Source organism: Thamnophis sirtalis, unplaced genomic scaffold, assembly GCF_051295495.1.
Source record: "Thamnophis sirtalis isolate CommonGarterSnake01/CBP01778 unplaced genomic scaffold, rThaSir2_p1.2 scaffold_7, whole genome shotgun sequence".
In the NCBI taxonomy this organism is placed as follows: domain Eukaryota; kingdom Metazoa; phylum Chordata; class Lepidosauria; order Squamata; family Natricidae; genus Thamnophis; species Thamnophis sirtalis.
Genome location: NW_028261387.1, coordinates 25,177,809 through 25,196,632, shown reverse-complemented (window position 1 = coordinate 25,196,632; position 18,824 = coordinate 25,177,809). Strand labels below are relative to the sequence as shown.

General features: G+C 39.9%; 2 protein-coding genes across 2 annotated transcripts in view; one reads left to right on the top strand and one right to left on the bottom strand.

The window, feature by feature from the left end:
- AK4 (adenylate kinase 4) overlaps nucleotides 1-18,824 on the top strand; it is a 139,980-nt gene that overhangs the window by 33,683 nt on the left and 87,473 nt on the right. The window lies entirely within an intron of this gene.
- JAK1 (Janus kinase 1) overlaps nucleotides 1-18,824 on the bottom strand; it is a 62,138-nt gene that overhangs the window by 27,032 nt on the left and 16,282 nt on the right. The window contains exons 2-8 of the mRNA XM_087719526.1: nucleotides 16,475-16,597; nucleotides 15,472-15,537; nucleotides 14,171-14,369; nucleotides 9,381-9,504; nucleotides 4,802-4,952; nucleotides 3,715-3,878; nucleotides 900-1,236 (exon numbers count right to left, since the gene is read on the bottom strand). Of these exons, the coding sequence (XP_087575652.1) occupies nucleotides 900-1,236; nucleotides 3,715-3,878; nucleotides 4,802-4,952; nucleotides 9,381-9,504; nucleotides 14,171-14,369; nucleotides 15,472-15,477 (981 nt within the window). The 5' untranslated portion in view covers nucleotides 15,478-15,537; nucleotides 16,475-16,597. The remainder of the gene's footprint in view (nucleotides 1-899; nucleotides 1,237-3,714; nucleotides 3,879-4,801; nucleotides 4,953-9,380; nucleotides 9,505-14,170; nucleotides 14,370-15,471; nucleotides 15,538-16,474; nucleotides 16,598-18,824) is intronic.

The window sequence follows — 18,824 nt, the reverse complement described above, 5'->3', positions numbered from 1 at the left end:
GGGGGTTGAGCCCTCCCCGCTCACAATGTCTTGGCCCTGAGGGCATCGCTGGCAGCTGCTTCCCACATGCTCAGGAGATCTGCGCTCTTCTTGCTGCTGCTGCTGCTGCTTGGCCTCCTCAATGCACGTAGGCAGGAGGCAGCGGAGGCCACGACACGGGTTTCCTTTGCTGCCTGCACACTCTGTCAATCAGCCGGCTGCCTCTGATCTTCCTGCCCTGTGTTCACACCCAGCTCCTGCGCCCTCGCCCGACCGCACTGCCCTCTTGCTTTTCTCCCTGTGTCCCCCGGCCAATAGTGCTGGCCAGGAGAAAGCAGAAGGAGAGTCTGTAGAGGAGGAGGGCGTGTGGCTCTGCGATGTGCACCGGGGAACAGGGTGGGGGGAAGCAATTTCAGGTGGCCACCTGAAACACAATGCATTTTTTTGGCCTCTGTACGCGCCCTTTTTGGAGTCAGGGAGGGGATTGTGGCGCTACAGCCCAAAAACGCTTTTGTTGAAAAGGCTTTGAACGTAATTCTCCAGGCTGCTTCAGGAATCAGGCTCCATGTGAAAGTGAGGATCCCTGCTGTATGGAACCACTCAAAAATGTGACACACGGAGTGTTGGGTGGAGATACATTCAGAGTATAAGACGCACCTAGATTTTCACCCTCTTTTTTTGGGGGGGAAGGTGCATCTTATACTCCGAAAAATACGGTAATTTCTTGTTGGGTTTTTTTTCAGGCTATTTTTTTTTTACATTGTGCAATCTATCTAGAGGTCTGAGATTTCCTCAATTTTCATATTTTCATAATATTTTCATTTCACTTTCATATTTTTTTTAAAAAAAAACCAAATACTATTCTATTCAAATGACTCTAAGTTAATCTTATTAGTAAACAAAGAACTTGTGATACTCACAATTGGTTTACGCCGCCACTGGATTCCAAGATTGCCTGTTACCATCACTTCATAACTTTGCATTTTTTCAGAAGCATTCAAGTTAAAGTTCTCATTTTCTGATGAAATTAGCAGTGTGGATGTCTCAAATATTTCAGCTCCATAATTCTTTGTCAATGTCTCCATTGTTGCTAAGTATTTCACTTTCAGATCATGTGGAGAAACACTGCTGTCAGAAATGGTCTTGTTGTTAAATTCCTTGAGAAAGTCCCTGAAAACATTATTAATTCGTATTCTTGTTAAGATGTTCCTTTGTCTAATTTTCTTGTTCAGTGTTTCTGGAATATACCGCTTATAGCTGAAATGAGATAGGACACAAAAAGATACACATTTATTTTCAATAGCCTGATATAAATTACAGCAGGTATATTTCATTTAAAAATAAACACACAGAGAAAAAAAAACATACTTGAAAATGTAAAGATAATGGTTCCCCTCGCTAGTCGTTCCCAATTCTAGGGGGCAGTGCTCATCTCCGTTTCAAAGCCGAAGAGCCAGCGCTGTCCAAAAACATCTCCGTGGTCATGTGGCTGGCATGATTAAATGCCGAAAGTGCATGGAACGCTGTTACCTTCCCACCAAAGGTGGTCCCTATTTTTCTACTTGCATTTTTACATGCTTTTGAAGTGCTAGGTTGGCAGAAGCTGGGACAAGTAACGGGCGCTCACTCCGTTACGCGGTTCTAGGGATTCGAACTGCCGACCTTTCTGATCGACAAGCTCAGCGTCCCTTACTTGAAAATGTAGACTGTGATATATACATGGATAATATGCAACTCTCTTCTATTAATATTTCTTTCTCTGACTAAATGCAACTTCTCTTACAATAGGCGTTATAAGTGACTATTTAATGTTTAAAATTCTAAAACTGGTCAGGGAATATTTTGCAGTGAAAAAGAAGTACTAAACAAATTATATAACAACATGGTGGAAAATTAGAGACTGCCTTATTATTTTAGTTGCAGCAAAACCAGTGTTTACTGTTTGGAAACAGCATCAACCAATTGTATCAAGTGCAATTAAAAAGTCCCTCTGGCAACAATTTCAATTGCCAACTTTTCTCTCTGTTTTTTCTCTCCATAGAGGCACTAATGCCAGATGAGTGCTAGTAACAACCCATAGCAATGTGCTTATGAAGTAGGTTAGAGATACCATATTCATGTTGGAGTGGCTATAAAAGGTTTTTGTTTTTTTTAATGGATCTTCTTTGAGCTACTGGCTGGTACTATAGAGATCAGCGGTGATTGTGGAAAGACAATCATCTTCAAACTGATCTCCTGGGTGGCCAAAGAGGAAGGCACACTTGGTGGTGTGTGACGTACTGAGAGTCACCTGAGATTGTGCAACTAAACGGGTCACTTAGAGAGCCAGTGGGAGAGTGGCAATAATCGTTATGTTGGGCTAAGGGCTAGCAATATGCTAATCAGCTGCTGAATAGCCAGCAGTAGTGTCCACAAAAATGGTAGCGTAGCCTAACTTGGTTGTGACTGCAAAAGTGTATTCCGCAAATGCTGATCTCCCAGCAGAGTGGCAACAGGGCTAGTGATTCAGAAATGCCTGATTTGGTGCTTTGGAACATGTGAGCATCACTGAATGGTTGCAAGAGCAGAATCACTTAACTTTGAGTGAAGAGGTAGATCTGCCAACAATTAAGGAGGTAGTAATCTAACTCAAGAAGCCATTGCTGAATTTGATGGTGCCAGACAGTTTTCATACTGCCCTTCAACTTTCCCTTTCTTACCTGGTCAAGCTGTAACTTCAAAGATAAGCTGCTTAGTAGTGACAGCCCCAGTTGTTCCTGCTGACCTCCACTTTCTTTTCCCTCTGTATTCCTTTCCTTTCCTTCTGCAAGCCAGACAGCATTACACTGGAAAATGGTTGTCTTCGCCAGGTCTCAAAGGAATGGGATATGCAGTTTGGAGAACAACAGGAATCCTGTTTTCGTGTTGCTTCAAAAGGGTCATTCCCCAAGTCACACCTTTCCTTCTTTACATTATGAGGGCTTGCAGAAGGAAAGGGAAGCCTGTTTGCAGATGTTGGTCACATAACAAATACTTCTCTGAGATGACCAAGATTCTGGTCCCAATTGTGATTGTATGTCAAGGCTTACTTGTAAATAATAAGAATCGGACATGTGTCTTGAGTCACAGTTTATACATCTCCAAAGAATAGGTATGTGATTGATATGGTCAGAGGAGCCACTACCTTTAGCAATCCTAGAAGCCATGACACCATTTTTCTGTGTACAAGAAAATCAGTCAACTCTCTATTTGGTTCCACCACAAATGCGCGCACAACAAAAACGCGCCTGACTAAACCGCGGTGTCTAAAGCGCTGTGACAAAACCGCACGACGAATGAGCAACTAATTAGCCCTAAAGCGCGCCGACAGAAGCGCGCTGTAACGTAACCCTCAACCTAACCCTAAACCTAACCCTAAACCTAACCCTAAACCTAACTGTAAATCTTACCTTAAATGAAATTGCGCTTCTGTCGGCGCGCTGTTGTCGGCACGCTGTTGTCGGCGCGCTTTTGAAATTGCGGTTTTAGCGCCGCGGTGTTGTCGGCGCACTTATGACGTTCGTGCTTTTGACGGGTCACGCTCTATTTTGCCTTACACATCCCCACCCCCCCAAACTAGGCCATTTGTACATTAGAAATTGTGGAAGCAATCTTTCCACAGTTCACCCCCATTTGTCCCAAATGATGTTCCATAGTTCACCCCCATGTTTACCAACTGGTCAGAAGAAATACAATAGACAAATAATTCAGACTCACCTGATATCTCGGGGAAGTTCTGGTAACCTCAGGTTTTTTTTAATTGCATAGTGGGATATTGCAAGTACAGCCATACCCAAACATTCATTTTCAATTTCATGTGATTCTGGATCATTCTTAGCTTCCCGAAGAGGTGCAAGACCTTTTACTAAGTCATTTTGACCCTAGATTAGACAGTGAGATAAATTGATTGTAAGCAATCAATGGTTATTTCACTTCATTCACTGAATACCCCCCAAAAATCAAAGCCTTCCATATAAAAGTCAATGAACATATTAAAATGCAGAAGAATATTGCTTTTTTTCCTCCTGCAAACATATAACATAAATTGAGATAGTGCCACAGAATAATACCTCAGTGTAAAAGTATTATGCAAGAGAGTTTTCAAAACAATACATTTTTGATTTTTATCTTATTAAAGATTATGTCAGTGTTTCAGAAAAACTCAACTGCAGTTAAAAACTCTGAGACAGGCATTTTCTCAAAGTTCCCTTTTATTTGAGAAGTCATACTGGCACATCTGGGAAAACCCAAATCAGAGAGTTCTGGGTTTTCCCTCAGTAAATCAAAAACCCAAAGCCAGTCCCTGCACTCATCACTCCATCACATGGTCCAATCACAATCTGTCCCAACTCGAGACATCACTTCAACCACTCCTCCTCCAGGTGCAGGAATACCATTGACCAAAAGAAAAATGCTATTATGTCTAACTGCATTCCCTCTACTAAATCCTCCCTCCTAATTTCCCAAGCACAAGAATGTGGCAGCATGGAAGCTTTCGGTGTTAATATGGCTTCCAAAGCTGACAGACTACTATTCTGTAAATATGCATTCATGGTACTACTAACTAACCAATAGAAAAACAACACTGATGAATATTTGGGACAGCATTCACAATGTATTTCTTTTATAAATATTGATCTTCAATTAGAGTTTATACATATCTTTTTTGAAAATAATAATCATAATCATCCATACTCCATCTGATACAAATATCAGTAACAGTGCTTCCTAAAGATAACGAAATATAACTACTACTACAATACTGAACATAAAATGAGACTGAATTCTTTTATAAAGTACTTGCCTGAGCAAAGAGATATTCTAATGAATTTGCATCAAGGAGAGGTGTTCCTTCTTGTACTGCTCTCTTTTCGTAAGAATTCTTCCTCTTTGGAGAATGCCTCCAGACAGATGGCTCATTCTCATTTGTTCCATGCCAATTAGTAAAGTAAAACCTGGAGCAAATAATTATAAAGATTTAAATTAGGTACAATATGCATAAATGGACTTTATATAGCTAGATAACAAGAAACCAGAAATTCCAACAATTTTTCAAACACGTTATTGCTATTTTTTTTTCAAGTCTACTCAGTCATATCCACTAAGAATAGCAAGGCCAAGAACAACTAGTCCTTACAGGGCCCTTTCAAGCTTTCAAGCATTTTTGCCTAGTTAACAAAGTGAGGCACACAGCTTTTCTAACACAGGATTTCCCATTGGATACATGTGCTTCCCTGAGATAGTGCTGATCAGAGTAAAAGTCACACAAGGAATACCGGTACCATATTTTCGGAGTAAAAGACACACCGGAGTATAAGACACACCAAGACTTTGAAGAGGCAAATTTAAAAAAAAACGTTTTTGCACTCTGCAGACCTGCCAAATACAGCCTGCTTTTCATGAGAAAGTGCCTGTTTTTTGTAAAAAAAAAAAAAGGGCATGCATAGCCTTTAGGAGGCTTCTAGAGTGCTCCTGGGGGCTGGGGGGCAAAATGAGCAAAAAACAGCCTGTTTTTCACTCATTTTTGCTCTCCCCAGCCCCCAGGAGCACTCTAGAAGCCTTCTAAAGGCAAGGCACAACCATTTTTGCAAAGGGGGCGGGGATTTGGGAGGCAAAAAATGCTGTATTCAGTGTATAAGAAGCACCCAGATTTTCACCCTCTTTTTTGAGGGAAAAAGGTGCATTTTATACTACGTAAAATATAGTAATTTGGCAGTAAATGCAATAGAGTAGCTGAAAGTAATCTATCATACATAGCCATTTTGGTGCTATTCAAAAATATGCCTTGTTCAGCACATATTTAATATTTCAAGTTCAATGGGTTTTGAAAGTTTTAAAATTTTGTACTAAAGTACCATTTCTCATCAGATTTCTTCCCAGGTACTGAAAAAAGTAGGATTTCATTGGTACTGCAGTAGAAAGAAATTCTACTGAGATCTATTGCTTTCAAATGCCCATAGACCAGGGCGTTGAAGTCCACAAGTCTTAAAATTCCCAAGTTTGGACACCCCCGCCCTAGACCATCCTATCAGTGGGCATAACTTGCTATTGAATCAAGTTGAAAACAAGGTATTCTTCAGTTAATCTTCCTGCCTGATGTATGGGATCTCAGTTGTCGAAATGTTTTTATAAATGATTTCTTAAGGGAGCTTTCTGAGCAGACCCCCTAAAGTATATTATAATAAAATCTCAGCTCAGGATTCTATATAGCCTTTAAAGGCTATATAAGTACTTTTTCCTTTCATAAATCTATACTTGACTAAATATTCATCAGAGTCCAAATGACTAATTGATACAATCATTATATGGTTCACTTGCTGTAGATATTTACTGAAAGTCAAATTGCTTATTTTTTTTCCAAGGGCAATTTATTTAATAGCTACTATAGTATATCTGAGTTTGGCTCTGAATATTAAGTACAGATTGTTCAGGAAGTCCTCATACCTTTTACTGGAACAATATTTCTACAAATGCAATAAAGTGTTATTAAGAAAATAATAAATGCTTATTTAAATGAATAAGTGGTTCTTTCTGCTCAGAGTTAAACAGAGCAACTGCAGCATAATGAGAGAGATGTGAATGCACATACATGCATAGCAATCATATTATTTACTTTTGGGATAAGCAACATTATGCAGAACAAAGGGCGTAAGAAATATTAAAACAAAGACAATAAGGACATAAGAAAGAAAAAAATACTGTATATACCAACACCATTTCCTATATTTCTCCATATCTTTCTATTCTTAAAAGCCATCTTCTCTCATGTCTATATACTACTTCATACATTACATTTTGTTCTATAAATTTCTCACCTCTCTCTGGGGATCTTCGGTCACTCCATCTATACTGATAGTCTTACTGGTTTTCAACATTCTCAAACCACTTATTATTTCTTTTTTTGTCCTCTTCCAACATACTGTGCCAATCTCAGTTCAGGCAAATTGCAAAATATTCCTTCCAGCTTTTCTTGAATTCAGTTTTATTTGAGTCATTTGATTATTTCCATTTTAAATTCCATTTAGTCTACTAGAGGCTCCTGATTTAACCCTTTCCCCCCACCCCTTCCCATCAAACTCGCTCTGCATTTTCTATTTTTTAATCTTTACAACCCAACAGAATGCCAGAAAGAAATTAAGTAAAGGGGCTAATGCCCTTATGCTTTCCCTAACTCAGGGGTGTCAAACTCATGACCCGCAAGCCAGACGCATCACAAGCTGGCCATGCCCATGCCCGGTTTAGCAAAGAGTGAAAAGTTCACGATACATCACATGACAATGCAGTGACGATGCGAGTTTGTCCTATCTTAATTAATCTTCACTGATCCTTGCTCTTTTCAATGATATTCTTTGAATATCTTTTTCTTATTAAATACATCATACGTTGTTCTCACATTCATTTTATTTTTGCAACACGCTCTTTTATGCTACTTAATGCAAACTAAGATCTCTAATCTTGAGGCTACCTGTGAGTCAACATACCATATCAGCCTACATCCTACTAAAATATATTCAGTATTCGAAGAGACCGCCTCCTGCCAATTACCTCCCTACGACCAATTAGATCCCACAGATTAGGCTTCCTCTGAATACCATCAGCTAGCCAATGTCGACTGTCGACCCCTCGGGGGAGGGCCTTCTCTGTGGCTGCTCCGGCCCTCTGGAACGATCTCCCCGTGGAGATTCGGACCCTCACCACCCTTCAGGCTTTCTGCAAAGCTATCAAGACCTGGCTGTTCCGGCAGGCCTGGGGCTGATGAGTTCCCAGCCCCACTTGAATTGTTGCAACTGTTGCGTTGTTTTTAAGCTGGGTTTTTTTATTTGTTTTGTCTTTGTTTGTTTTTTGTATTTTCCCCCTCCCCACCTTGTTTGTTAGCCGCCCTGAGTCCCTCGGGAATAGGGCGGCATACAAGTGTAATAAACATTGAACATTGAAGATGTTTTAAGAGACCTTCTTAACATTTCAAAAATCCCCTTCATATTCTCCTGTATGGATAGTGATTATAAAACACTAGTCATAAGCTTAGCTTTATTTTCGTACTAAATCAATTTAACTGACCTATTTTATTTATTTATATGTAATTATTTAATAGACTTATCTGGCTGCTCATCACAAATACATATCTCTGGGTAGTTAACAATATTTTTTTTAAAAACACAGAAAACATAAAACCCATAGCAGCTGGAAAAAACCCCCGTAAAAGCCACAATCAAACATTTTACACAACCAAGTATAATCTCTGTCACACATCTGGAACCCCAAATATGAGCATAGAGCCACCTCTATGGAAGGCCAATGGAGGACATGGCCAGTGTAATTCTGGAGGGATGATATTTCTGAGGACAGGCACCATACCTGAAAAGGCTTCACTCCTGGGACTCACCAGCTAAGGGCATGCGCCTCTGGTTGGCTGGGGTAAGACCAGGGGTAGGCTTCAAAAATTGCAGCAATGGGTTCACTGCCCCGTTGCTGGGTGGGTGTGGTTATGGTGGGTGTGGCCTATCGGCCTCCTGTAGCAGGATTCTAGGCTCTGGAGGCTTTCCTTGAGCCTCTGGGAGGGTGAAAAATGACCTCCCCCAGACTCTGGAGGCCCTCTGGACGCCAGAAACAGGCCCATTCCCGGACTTCTGGAACCTCTGGTAGGCCCATTTTCCCCCTTCCTGAGCCGCCGCATGGGCCCTGCACTTAACTGGCATGATGAATGGGCCGCATGGAGACTCCTGGGAGAGGCAGGGTGGGCGTGGCCAGCCAGGGGTGGCATTTGGTGGTTCGCTGAACTGGGCAGTATCCTAGCTAGAGAATCGCCTGAACCTGTGTGAAGCCCCAGCAGCCCACCCCTGGATAAGACAATAGAAAGAATTGGGGAGTTTATTCGGTTCCACCACAAAACCGCGGTAGACTAATGCGCGTGTGACTAAAGTGCGGTGACAAAACCGCGCCATCAAAACCGCGTGACAACAGCGCGCTGACAACAGCGCGCCGACAGAAGCGCGCTGTAACATAACCCTAAAAATAACCCTAAACCTAACCCTAAACCTAACCCTAAACCTACCCTAAACCTACCCTAAACCTAACCCTAAACCTTACCTTAAGTTAAATCGCGCTTCTGTCAGCGCGCTGTTGTCGGCGCGCTTTTGACATCGCGGTTTTAGCGCCGCGGTGTTGTCGGCGCGCTTTTGACGTTCGCGGTTATGTCGTGCCGCGGTTTATTCAATTTAGACCTGCTTTTTTCTAATCTGTGTCATGAAGAGTAAAATTGCCATCTTTCAAAATGGCTCTAATGTGAAATGCCTTTTAGCTGTGGTTTCTGGAAAGAAGGTGAAGGCTTCATGCTGAAGCAGGCCACAAAGTTACTATCTCACCAATTGTATTGTCATTGTTACCTCATGCGATAATGAACACGGAGTGATGTTTTCTCATCAACGTAGAAGATGTGATTTGGTGCATACCAGATCTTTCTACTTTCATCAAAAAGGGCAAACAAATTATGGCACAGAGGAGAAATAGCTGGTAAAAGAAAAAAGAAAGAAAGAAAAAGAATAAAACAATAGTTCAATGAATAGCTAAATGCAATATAAAACTATACTGTTAAAATTACCATACTTTGTCCTTTTAATTACACAGTAGCTGCTTGTTAATATAAAAATGTTCAATAAGGATTATTATAGCTGTTATTGTTTGCCTTTATTCAATGAGACTATAAAGCAGAATCATCATTTTAGTTATCTTTATTGTATAACTTTGTAAATGTTAGCTTATTTGCTTGGGTCTATTACAGCAGGTAAAGGTCAATTGAAGACTTTGGTATAAGAAATGTGTGGCAAAGGTTAGAAGGAACTGGAGGAAGAAAGTGGCAATTGGCACAGTAAACACAAAGGAGCCATCAGTGTATATATAGCAGGAAAGAAAAGGCAAACATTGGTGGAGCCAATAAAGTAATCCCTCTCTTCAATGACTAATATAATGCACTATTGGGGAAAAATAGAGAAGAGGAAAAAGTATCAGGTAAATAATAACTCTTAAGAGTTTTGGGTGGGGCAATGAGATCTTAAAATATATTTATTTTCTCTCCTTCCCCCATTAATTATTGTACTTCTGCTTCAATAAATGTCCATTTGCAAAAAGCATCACAACAATGTTTGCATGTGATTTACAATCAGTACTGCAGTTTGGCAACAATCCACAGTACACATACATACACAAACAAATTTAGAAAAACTAATATCGAGAAGCTAAGAACTGTTTCCAAACATTCCTAAAGCAAGACTCAGGGCGTGTTCTGGGCATTTTTCCAGAGTTTCTACTCTCAATCAAACATAGAGAGAAATAGTATCTTTGGTTCTAAGGACAAACTAAGAAAATCCTGCTTGAAATTAACCAAAACTTATTCACAATTTATTGCACCAAAGATTGACTTAAGATCTTAAATCACTTTTAAAAACTGGAAAACTAACGTATAATTTTCAGTTAAATACAGTCAGACTCTAATCTGTATAAACTAGCAAGGAATCAAAAAAGGTGATTTTTCAAATGACTTCCACCATACTTTTAAGTTTTTAAACAATTTGGAAGCAATTGCCTTATATGCTTGCATTATTGGCTACTGTGCTACACACAGCTTTTAAACTCAATTAGTATCAATAATATATGGGCTTTTCAAACATTCACTGCAGTTTATAATAAAAAAAAGTTACTCAGAATAAGTACAGTACATGAATTCTTGAAGTCCATCCAAGTGATTTTTGTTCTGTCCACAAACAATAAGCAAAAAGGAAGAGAATGTACTGAAGGAGTGGGGCCACATTAATGAGTAACATTCACAGAAAAGCAGTGATAAACACATTAATTGAAACTGTAATTACAGGAAGGAAGGAAGGAAGGAAGGAATATATATATATGTGTATGTGTATGTGTATGTGTATGTGTATGTGTGTGTGTGTGTTTTATTTTAAAAAAACACAAATATAACAAAGGCAACAGTAAAAATATTGGGTTTCTGTCGTGATGGACTCTTGTGACGAGCCAATTGACAGATGATGGAAGCAGTTAGCTTCCTCCCATAATTGGGGCTTACCAGGGGTTGTAAAAAATCTTATATATATATACATACATACATACATACATACATACATACATACATACATACACACACACACACACACACACATATACATACATACATACATACATACATACATACATACATATATATATATACATACACACAAGGGCGGGCAAGGATAGCTGATGCGCAAAATACGCTTATTGCAAAGCCTCTCAGCTATCAAACGACAACCCGGCCTTTACGTGGTGCCCCCCGTTCCCACCAATCGGGCTCTGTCGACCCTTGGGACTGGCGCCCCCTTGGGTATATCCAGCCGAAACAGCTTCCATGGATCGCCGTATCCATTCCAATCAGCCCTTTTTAGGGCTAAACAATATCGGTTGCCTCAATGTGCAAACATTACAACCCTAGCACAGGACTGAAAACAGTGGCGTCAAATTTCCATGGAAGTCGCCTATACCCACGATGGGTGAAGAGGCGTCAAGTACAAGTACATACACACACACACATACATACATACATACATACATGTGAAATATTAAAACAGAGTATCTACTAGCAGAAAGTATGTATCTTAAAGAGAGTCATCTTGTTTCTGTAAAACAATGATGTAATAATGTACAGTAAAGATGTTTAGGTCAAGGTTGAGAATGTTAAGATAGTAAATGAAGCATTCTGAACTCTGAAAGAAACTAGTTAATTTACATACGTTCTTTGCCTTGTCTGTAATTCACATGTGTGTGTTTTGGGCACTTTTTCAAATATTATCCTATGGGACCTTTTCTCATAATTCTACATGCACAACTCTCCATGAGAGGCTTGTGTGAAAAGCACTGTCCTGATACCCTCAATTGGACACAGCTATTCCAAAGATTTAAGTCCACAGGAAAAGAAACAGTGACAAACTGAGTCAGAAACAAAGGCAACATGGTTCCTGTCAGTAGCAGAATTCACAAGGCAAGGCCATATTTGCAATCCATCAACAGTGCCCCTTGCTATCTTCTACTTACTAATTAGGGGTCAAGCTTAAGTCTTGGTGACTTCATGGTCCTATCCTTGTAGTTGTCTTAGCAACAGCATGGAAATGGTTTACTATTATTTTCTTCCATGATTTTCTTTTCACTTCTTCATCTAGCTGTTAGACTTCATGGAGGTATCCCATTCAACTACTAACCTGGCCCTGCTTGGTTTTTCTTTTTCTTTTGGTGTGTGCGCGTGTGTGTTAAAAATGTATTCTATTTTTTATTTAGATCAATCAAGGTTAGACTCTGATCCTGGAGGCAATTTAATTTTTGAGGGCTATTTTAATATATTTTGCAAATGGTCCTCAACTTACAACCATTCCTTTAACAACTGTTCAAAGTTATGATGGCACTGAAAAAAACTGACTTACAATCAGTCCTCACATTTGCAATGCCGCCATCTCCCTGCAGTCAAGTGATAAAAATTCAGATCTTTGGTAACCCGCATGTATTTACAATAGTTGTAAATCGCAGGGTCACATGACTGCTATCTGCAATCTTTCCAGCTGGCTTCCAATCAGCAGTCAATGGGGAATAATGGATTCATTTAACAACAATACAATTCACTTAACAGCTGTGGTGATTCACTTAAAGATCATAGCAATAAAATCAGGTGTGACTCATTTAAAAACCATATCACTTAGAGATGGAACCTGCAGTCCCAACTGTGCTTGTAAATCAAGGACTACCTGTCTTCTAATGTTATCTTTTCAACATAATCTACTGCAAAATTATAGTGCAGCGTGACCATGGTAGATAACTTGATACTGTGTTTCCCCCAAAATACGACATGTCCTGATAATAAGGCCATGCCACATTTTTCTGGTGGGCAAAAATATAAGCCCTAGCCCACAAATAAGCCCTCTGGACAACTCCCCACCTCCAACCAGGCAAAGCCCCGCTCACCAACCTAGCGGTATCCCAAAGGTGCCAAGCCACGGGAACTGGGGGGAGGGGGAAAGGTGATCGCATTGCTTGGTGCCTTCAGGATACTGCTAGGTTGGTGGGCAGCGCTGTGCCAGTTGAAGAGGGGGGTTGCCTGGTGGCTGCTCTCTTGCGAGCAGGCTCCCAAAAAGCCGGGCACAGCAGCAAACCCTCTTTCCAGCCATGCAGAGTGCCATTCACTGACCTAGGAGTATCGCCAAGCCGAGTGAAGGCCTGTTCGCCGCCACCTGGCTCTCGTGGCTTGGCACCTTCAAAATGCCAGTGAATGGTGCTCTGCACAGCTGGAGAAGGGAGTTGCATGAGCAGCTGTTCTGCTCCCGCTCCAGCACCTCCCAGCCACATGATGCCCTGGCCCAGCTCTCCCTGCAGAGCCAGGGCACCTCCGCTGCCGCTGCCATCCTAGCATGGCTTTTTCAGCAGCTTCCAAACTGAGTCTTCTAGCAGTGGCCACTCTGGGCGTATGCTCTATGGTTGTGGGCTGGCTGTCGGCAGAGCATACAACCATAGAGTGTACGCCCAGAGCGGCCACTGCCAGAAGAATCGGTTTGGAAGCCACCGAAAAAGCCATGCTGGGGTGGCACCGGCAGTAGAAGCGGAGGTGCCCTGGCTCTGCAGGGAGAGCTAGGCCAGGGCATTGTGAGGCCGGGAGGCATGTGAGAGAGAGCTGAACAGCTGCTCACGCAACCCCCCCTCTCCAGCCGTGCAGAGCACCATTCACTGGCATTTTGAAGGCACCAAGCCATGGGAGCCAGGTGGTGGTGAACAGGCGCTCACGCGGCTTGGTGATACCCCTAGGTCAGTGAATGGCGCTGTGCCCAGCTGGAAAGGGGGTTTTCCGGGTGGCTGCTCATGAGCGTGGTTGCTTCATGGCTGTGCCTGGCTCTTTGGGAGCCCGCTATCAAAAGAGCAGCTGCCCGGCAACCCCAAAATAATAAACCCTCCCCTCATAATAAGATCCAAGCCATATTTTGTGTGTAAAAAGAAAATAAGACCCTGTCTTATTTTCAGGGAAACACGGTAATTAGAAGTCATGAAGCCTTTATTCGGGGAATTCATTAACTCCCTTTAAATTCACCCGTCTAAAAATCATTATTGTTTGTTTTAAACAAGCTAAATAATAAAAGATACTGCTGAAACTCACAGCATTTTTTTGCCGCTTCAATGCAAAGTTCTTCTGCTGTGTACTTGCCACTTGTATAAGGAAGGGAAGGTTTGTCTTGTAAGTAGAACACTATTTCCAGCATTTGCTCCGGAACTTCTGGCTTGACTTCATTTTTCTTTGAACTTCTCATTTTTGCACAGAAAGCCATCGCTTTACAGTCCTCTTTTACATACATATACTACATACACAGAAAGAAAAATATCACAACAAAATAGACAAACTATCAAATACTTTCCATTAATATTACATTTCTTGAGGCATCTTAAAAGAATTAGCAAATGGATTATGACATAAATTCAACAGTGAAAAACACGCCAGGAAGCAATAAACCAAGAGTAAAATTAATTTTTCTTATCTTTATTTTACAACAAAATAATGTCAACTGGACCTGTTTAGGATAAACAGCCATGATGGTGAACCTATGGCAAGTGTGCCAAAGGTGGCACATGTGCACTGTCCAGCTGGTCTTGGCAGGTGCTGGAGTGCTGGAAAATGGCCTGAAAACGGCAAAAAATTGGCCAAAAAACCTGGTTGTTGTTTGGGCCATTTTTGGGCCACTTTTCAAGCCATTTTGGGGCTGTTTTTCAGGTTGTTTTTTTCTGGCAAAAATGGCCCAAAAAACAGCCTGAAAACAGCCCTCAAAATGGCCAAAAAACAGGCATGTACATGCCAGCCATCTAGTCATCGGGTTTCCGGTCCTCCGGAGCACACATTCACGCACATTCCAGTTTGGGCACTTGGTGCTGAAAAGGTTCGCCATCACTGATATATAGCAGAGCCTATCAGGGTGTATTATCCATCTCTATGCAAAATAATTTAGTAACACTGTCTTAAACACTGTAACAGTGTTTTCAACAGTGTGAAAAACAAAACCCTGCAGAGTAATTTAGTAACATTGTAGTAAAACCTGAGATATAAAGTCTACGAGCAATTCAAGAACGTGGGGCGTTGGCAGAAGACTGAAGGCTCCATATGTGTGTTATGATCTATGACTAGTATAAAGATTCTGTTAAAGAGATAAACATCTATTTCGTTATCTTGATTTTAAAAAGTACCAGATTCTCTTCTGTTTTTGCAGTTCCACACCCTACTTCTGCCACTTACTAAGCCATCTATGTAGATGCTCTATAATATGGTGCATAGACGGCAAAAGGATATGTTCCCATATTGACAGATACAGCAAAATAACAATACAACAATAGTCAAATACAAAGATACAAAGTTTTACACTTTTTGTATCAATTACTGCTTCAGAAGTAATTTTAGGAAAAAGAACATACCTGCATTTATATGGATTTGTGACTTCCCAACAAGAAAATGTGTGTCTTTTCAAAATATCAGAGAATCTGATTAAAAACAAAGGAAATATAGAATCAATTCACAAAATAATGTACAGAAACTAAGATTAGAGGGTGGTCTTCTGACTGAATATTTTGGAAAAGCAGAGATCCACTTCAAGTCAAGTATTAACAAAACAAAGTACTAAACGATCTCCTTTCAGCCTGTAGTGGGTTCAAATAAAATGGAGAAATCTCAAAACTGTAAGATGAAAGCTAAAAATACGAACTTGATGTCATATATTTTGGGTTTTACTTAGCATATTGTATATACATAGCCCCTAAAATGTATATGGTTATGTCTTCACAGCATGGGTGAATCTAACTAAGTGGGGCTTGTACAACAAAATGTGATTAAGTAAATCATGGTTTAATATAAGTGAAGTACATCTGAGTAGCAGCAAAAATGATACTTAAACCTTGTCTAACATTCATTCATATAGGACAAGATAACTTCAAAAGATCTGCCTTGTTTCCCCAAAAATAAGACCTCCCTGGATAATAAGCCCAATCGGGCTTTTGAGTGCATGCACTAAAAAATAAACCCTCCCCAAAAATATTGCAACACAGCAGCAGTCATGAGGTGACCAGACTCACTGCCTCCTGCACCTCAAAAATAATAAGACCTCCCTGAAAATAAGGCCAAGCACTTATTTCGGGGGTCAAAAGAAAATAAGACGCTGTCTTATTTTCGGGGAAACACTGTATTATATTTCTGAATTTTGCAATTTCATGTGTTCCCTCTCGTTTCTTCACCTAACAAGTGTTTCAGAACACCTACTGGCAAGATAGGATCTCACATTTAGACATAGAAAAGAACATCTAAACACAAAATATTAAGTCATAATATATTGCTAATAATATATATTATAACTAATATAACAAATATATTGTTATATATCTGCTGAAGAAGGTTATGAGAAATTATAATGTAAACAACACTTACTGGCTTGACTTTGAGACATTAGAGTCTCCTCTAAATGCAGAAAGGGTCCTAATTAAAGAAGCTTACATCAGATTTTTCTGATGTCCATCCATTTACATTTTGTTTCTGTTGATTCTAAGCCATCTGGAAACCAAGGAGACAGGCAATGTCACAAGGTAAAATGGAGAACAGATTACAGACTTATTACATTTTCTCATGATTATTACTCATGAAGCACAGGTGTATCACAATGTGTCATTCTACAGTGTTTCACAGCAAAGACTAGTCCTTCTTTCCAGGAATTGCAAAAATCATTTCTGGACATTGTCACTTTTTAGCAGCAATTTAATTAGGAATGTATCTAAAAACAGAGAAAGTGTAACCACCACATCGGGAAGAGCAGAGTTGTGGGGAGAGGGGATGTTAAACAAGATTATCTCAATGATTATTACCACTTGTGATCATAATGGGCAGGCTCCATGGTAACCCTAGGACTATCTATATCAATATTAAGCCATAAAACCAAATGTTAATGTATTTAAAAATTAAGCAGAATATTCTGCATGATGGAAGGCTGGAAGTACCAACCTTCCTTTCCCGGAAGCTTTTTTGCATGTTCATGCCCTGTTTCCACCTCCTACTTTGGAGTAGTGGCTTAGTAGATTCCACTGTTACCATATTACTATGTCCTAATGAGCATCTAATTGGCATCTACCCAATTCAAGAGTATTACAGACCATCTGGCTTTCTGGCTATTAAAATGCAAACACTGAGATAATCTCAAAAATGCTACTTCCTAACTATACAGCATAGAGTCACTAAAACTAGGGAATTTAGTTCTCCACTCTTCCATTTGGTAGATAATCTAATTTTACTGGAAACAAACAAAATCAACTTTATATTAAAAAAGAGAGAGTAACCCATAACGAACCTTTTTAACATTCAAATATTTTAGTGTAATTTTAAGCATCAAAACACAAATATTCAGTGGTAAATATCAATTATATTCAACCCTGACAATTTATTAAAAAAAGAAAAATCTCAAAGAAGATCCATCCATCCATTTAGTTTTATAATTTATTGAGAGAGATGGAGAATACAAAACTTAATACAGCAAACTGAAACTGAATAAATAAATAAAACTGAATTCAAGAAAAGCTGGAAGGAATATTTCGCGATTTGTATGGACTGACATTGGCACAGTATGTTGGAAGAGTGAATTGAAACAGGAAAAGCACAATTCCTGGCTAGAAATAGCATAGTTTTGGAGCAAAGGAACCTAGAATATTTCTAGAAAGCCCCAGCTTCTTGGAAATTTCATCTTTTACTCAGAGACTAGGGAGAAAAAAACCAAACCCTCAAATCATCATCTTCACAGATGTATCTGGAGTTCTGCTGAAGCTTTCGGTATCACCAGCAGAGGGAGGAAGTAAGATAACCAACAGTACGTGACAAACAACATGGGAATGTGTTTTGCATGTCTGAGTCTGCAGGGTGGCAAGCAGCGTATTTTTAAAACTGTAATGTAATATATTTGTGATGAGTGTTGGGATATTTTGTGGGATTTCCCCTCCTTTTTATGTATCTAGGTAAAAATAAAAATAATAAATGTTCTCCATTTGCCCTTTAAAAAAAACTATGTAGGGGCAAATAGGCATTAACCTCATTTTCTGGGAGAATCAGCAGCTTCCTTCAATACAGGCTCAGTTCCTAGTGACCTTGTTGATGGCTGGTTTTAGTGTGCTTATCAAGCCCTCCCAAAAGGTAGCTAATGGTAAAACAGGCACTGGGAAGAAGTTAGAGGAAAAGTGAGATGGGTATGCTGTAATTAATACAATCATTATAGTGATAGGGGCAAAGCTGGTATCCGAGAAGAATAATAGGAAGCTGGCTAGGGAATTCTAGGAGCTGAAGTCCATAAGTCTTAAACTTACCAAGATTGGACACTCCTGATCTATACATTTTCAGCAATTAAAACAGTTTAAATTAATAGCAAAAACATTTGTTACATAGCCACCAACCCCCCCCTCCCCCAAAATATAAAAAACCAAAATACAAAATAAACAGTTAAACTCGGGATGAATAATAAGATCAGTGAACTTTAAAGTTCTGCTAAAAATGGAACTTGTTCACAATTGTTAAGATCAACTCTTTTGAGAGAACGGTTGTAACAATTAGGTTATACAGTGTCAGCTAGAAATATTTACTCTTTCTTTTTCCAAGAATGTCTATTTCTGCAGTACTTTTCAGAACTGGAGGATTCTCAGAGGGAAAAGGTTTAGGGAAGTGTAGGAGAGGCACAAATGGAGGAAGAAATCTGACACTGTTTTTTTTTTAATTTATTTCATTAAAAATAAAGCCCAAAATTCTA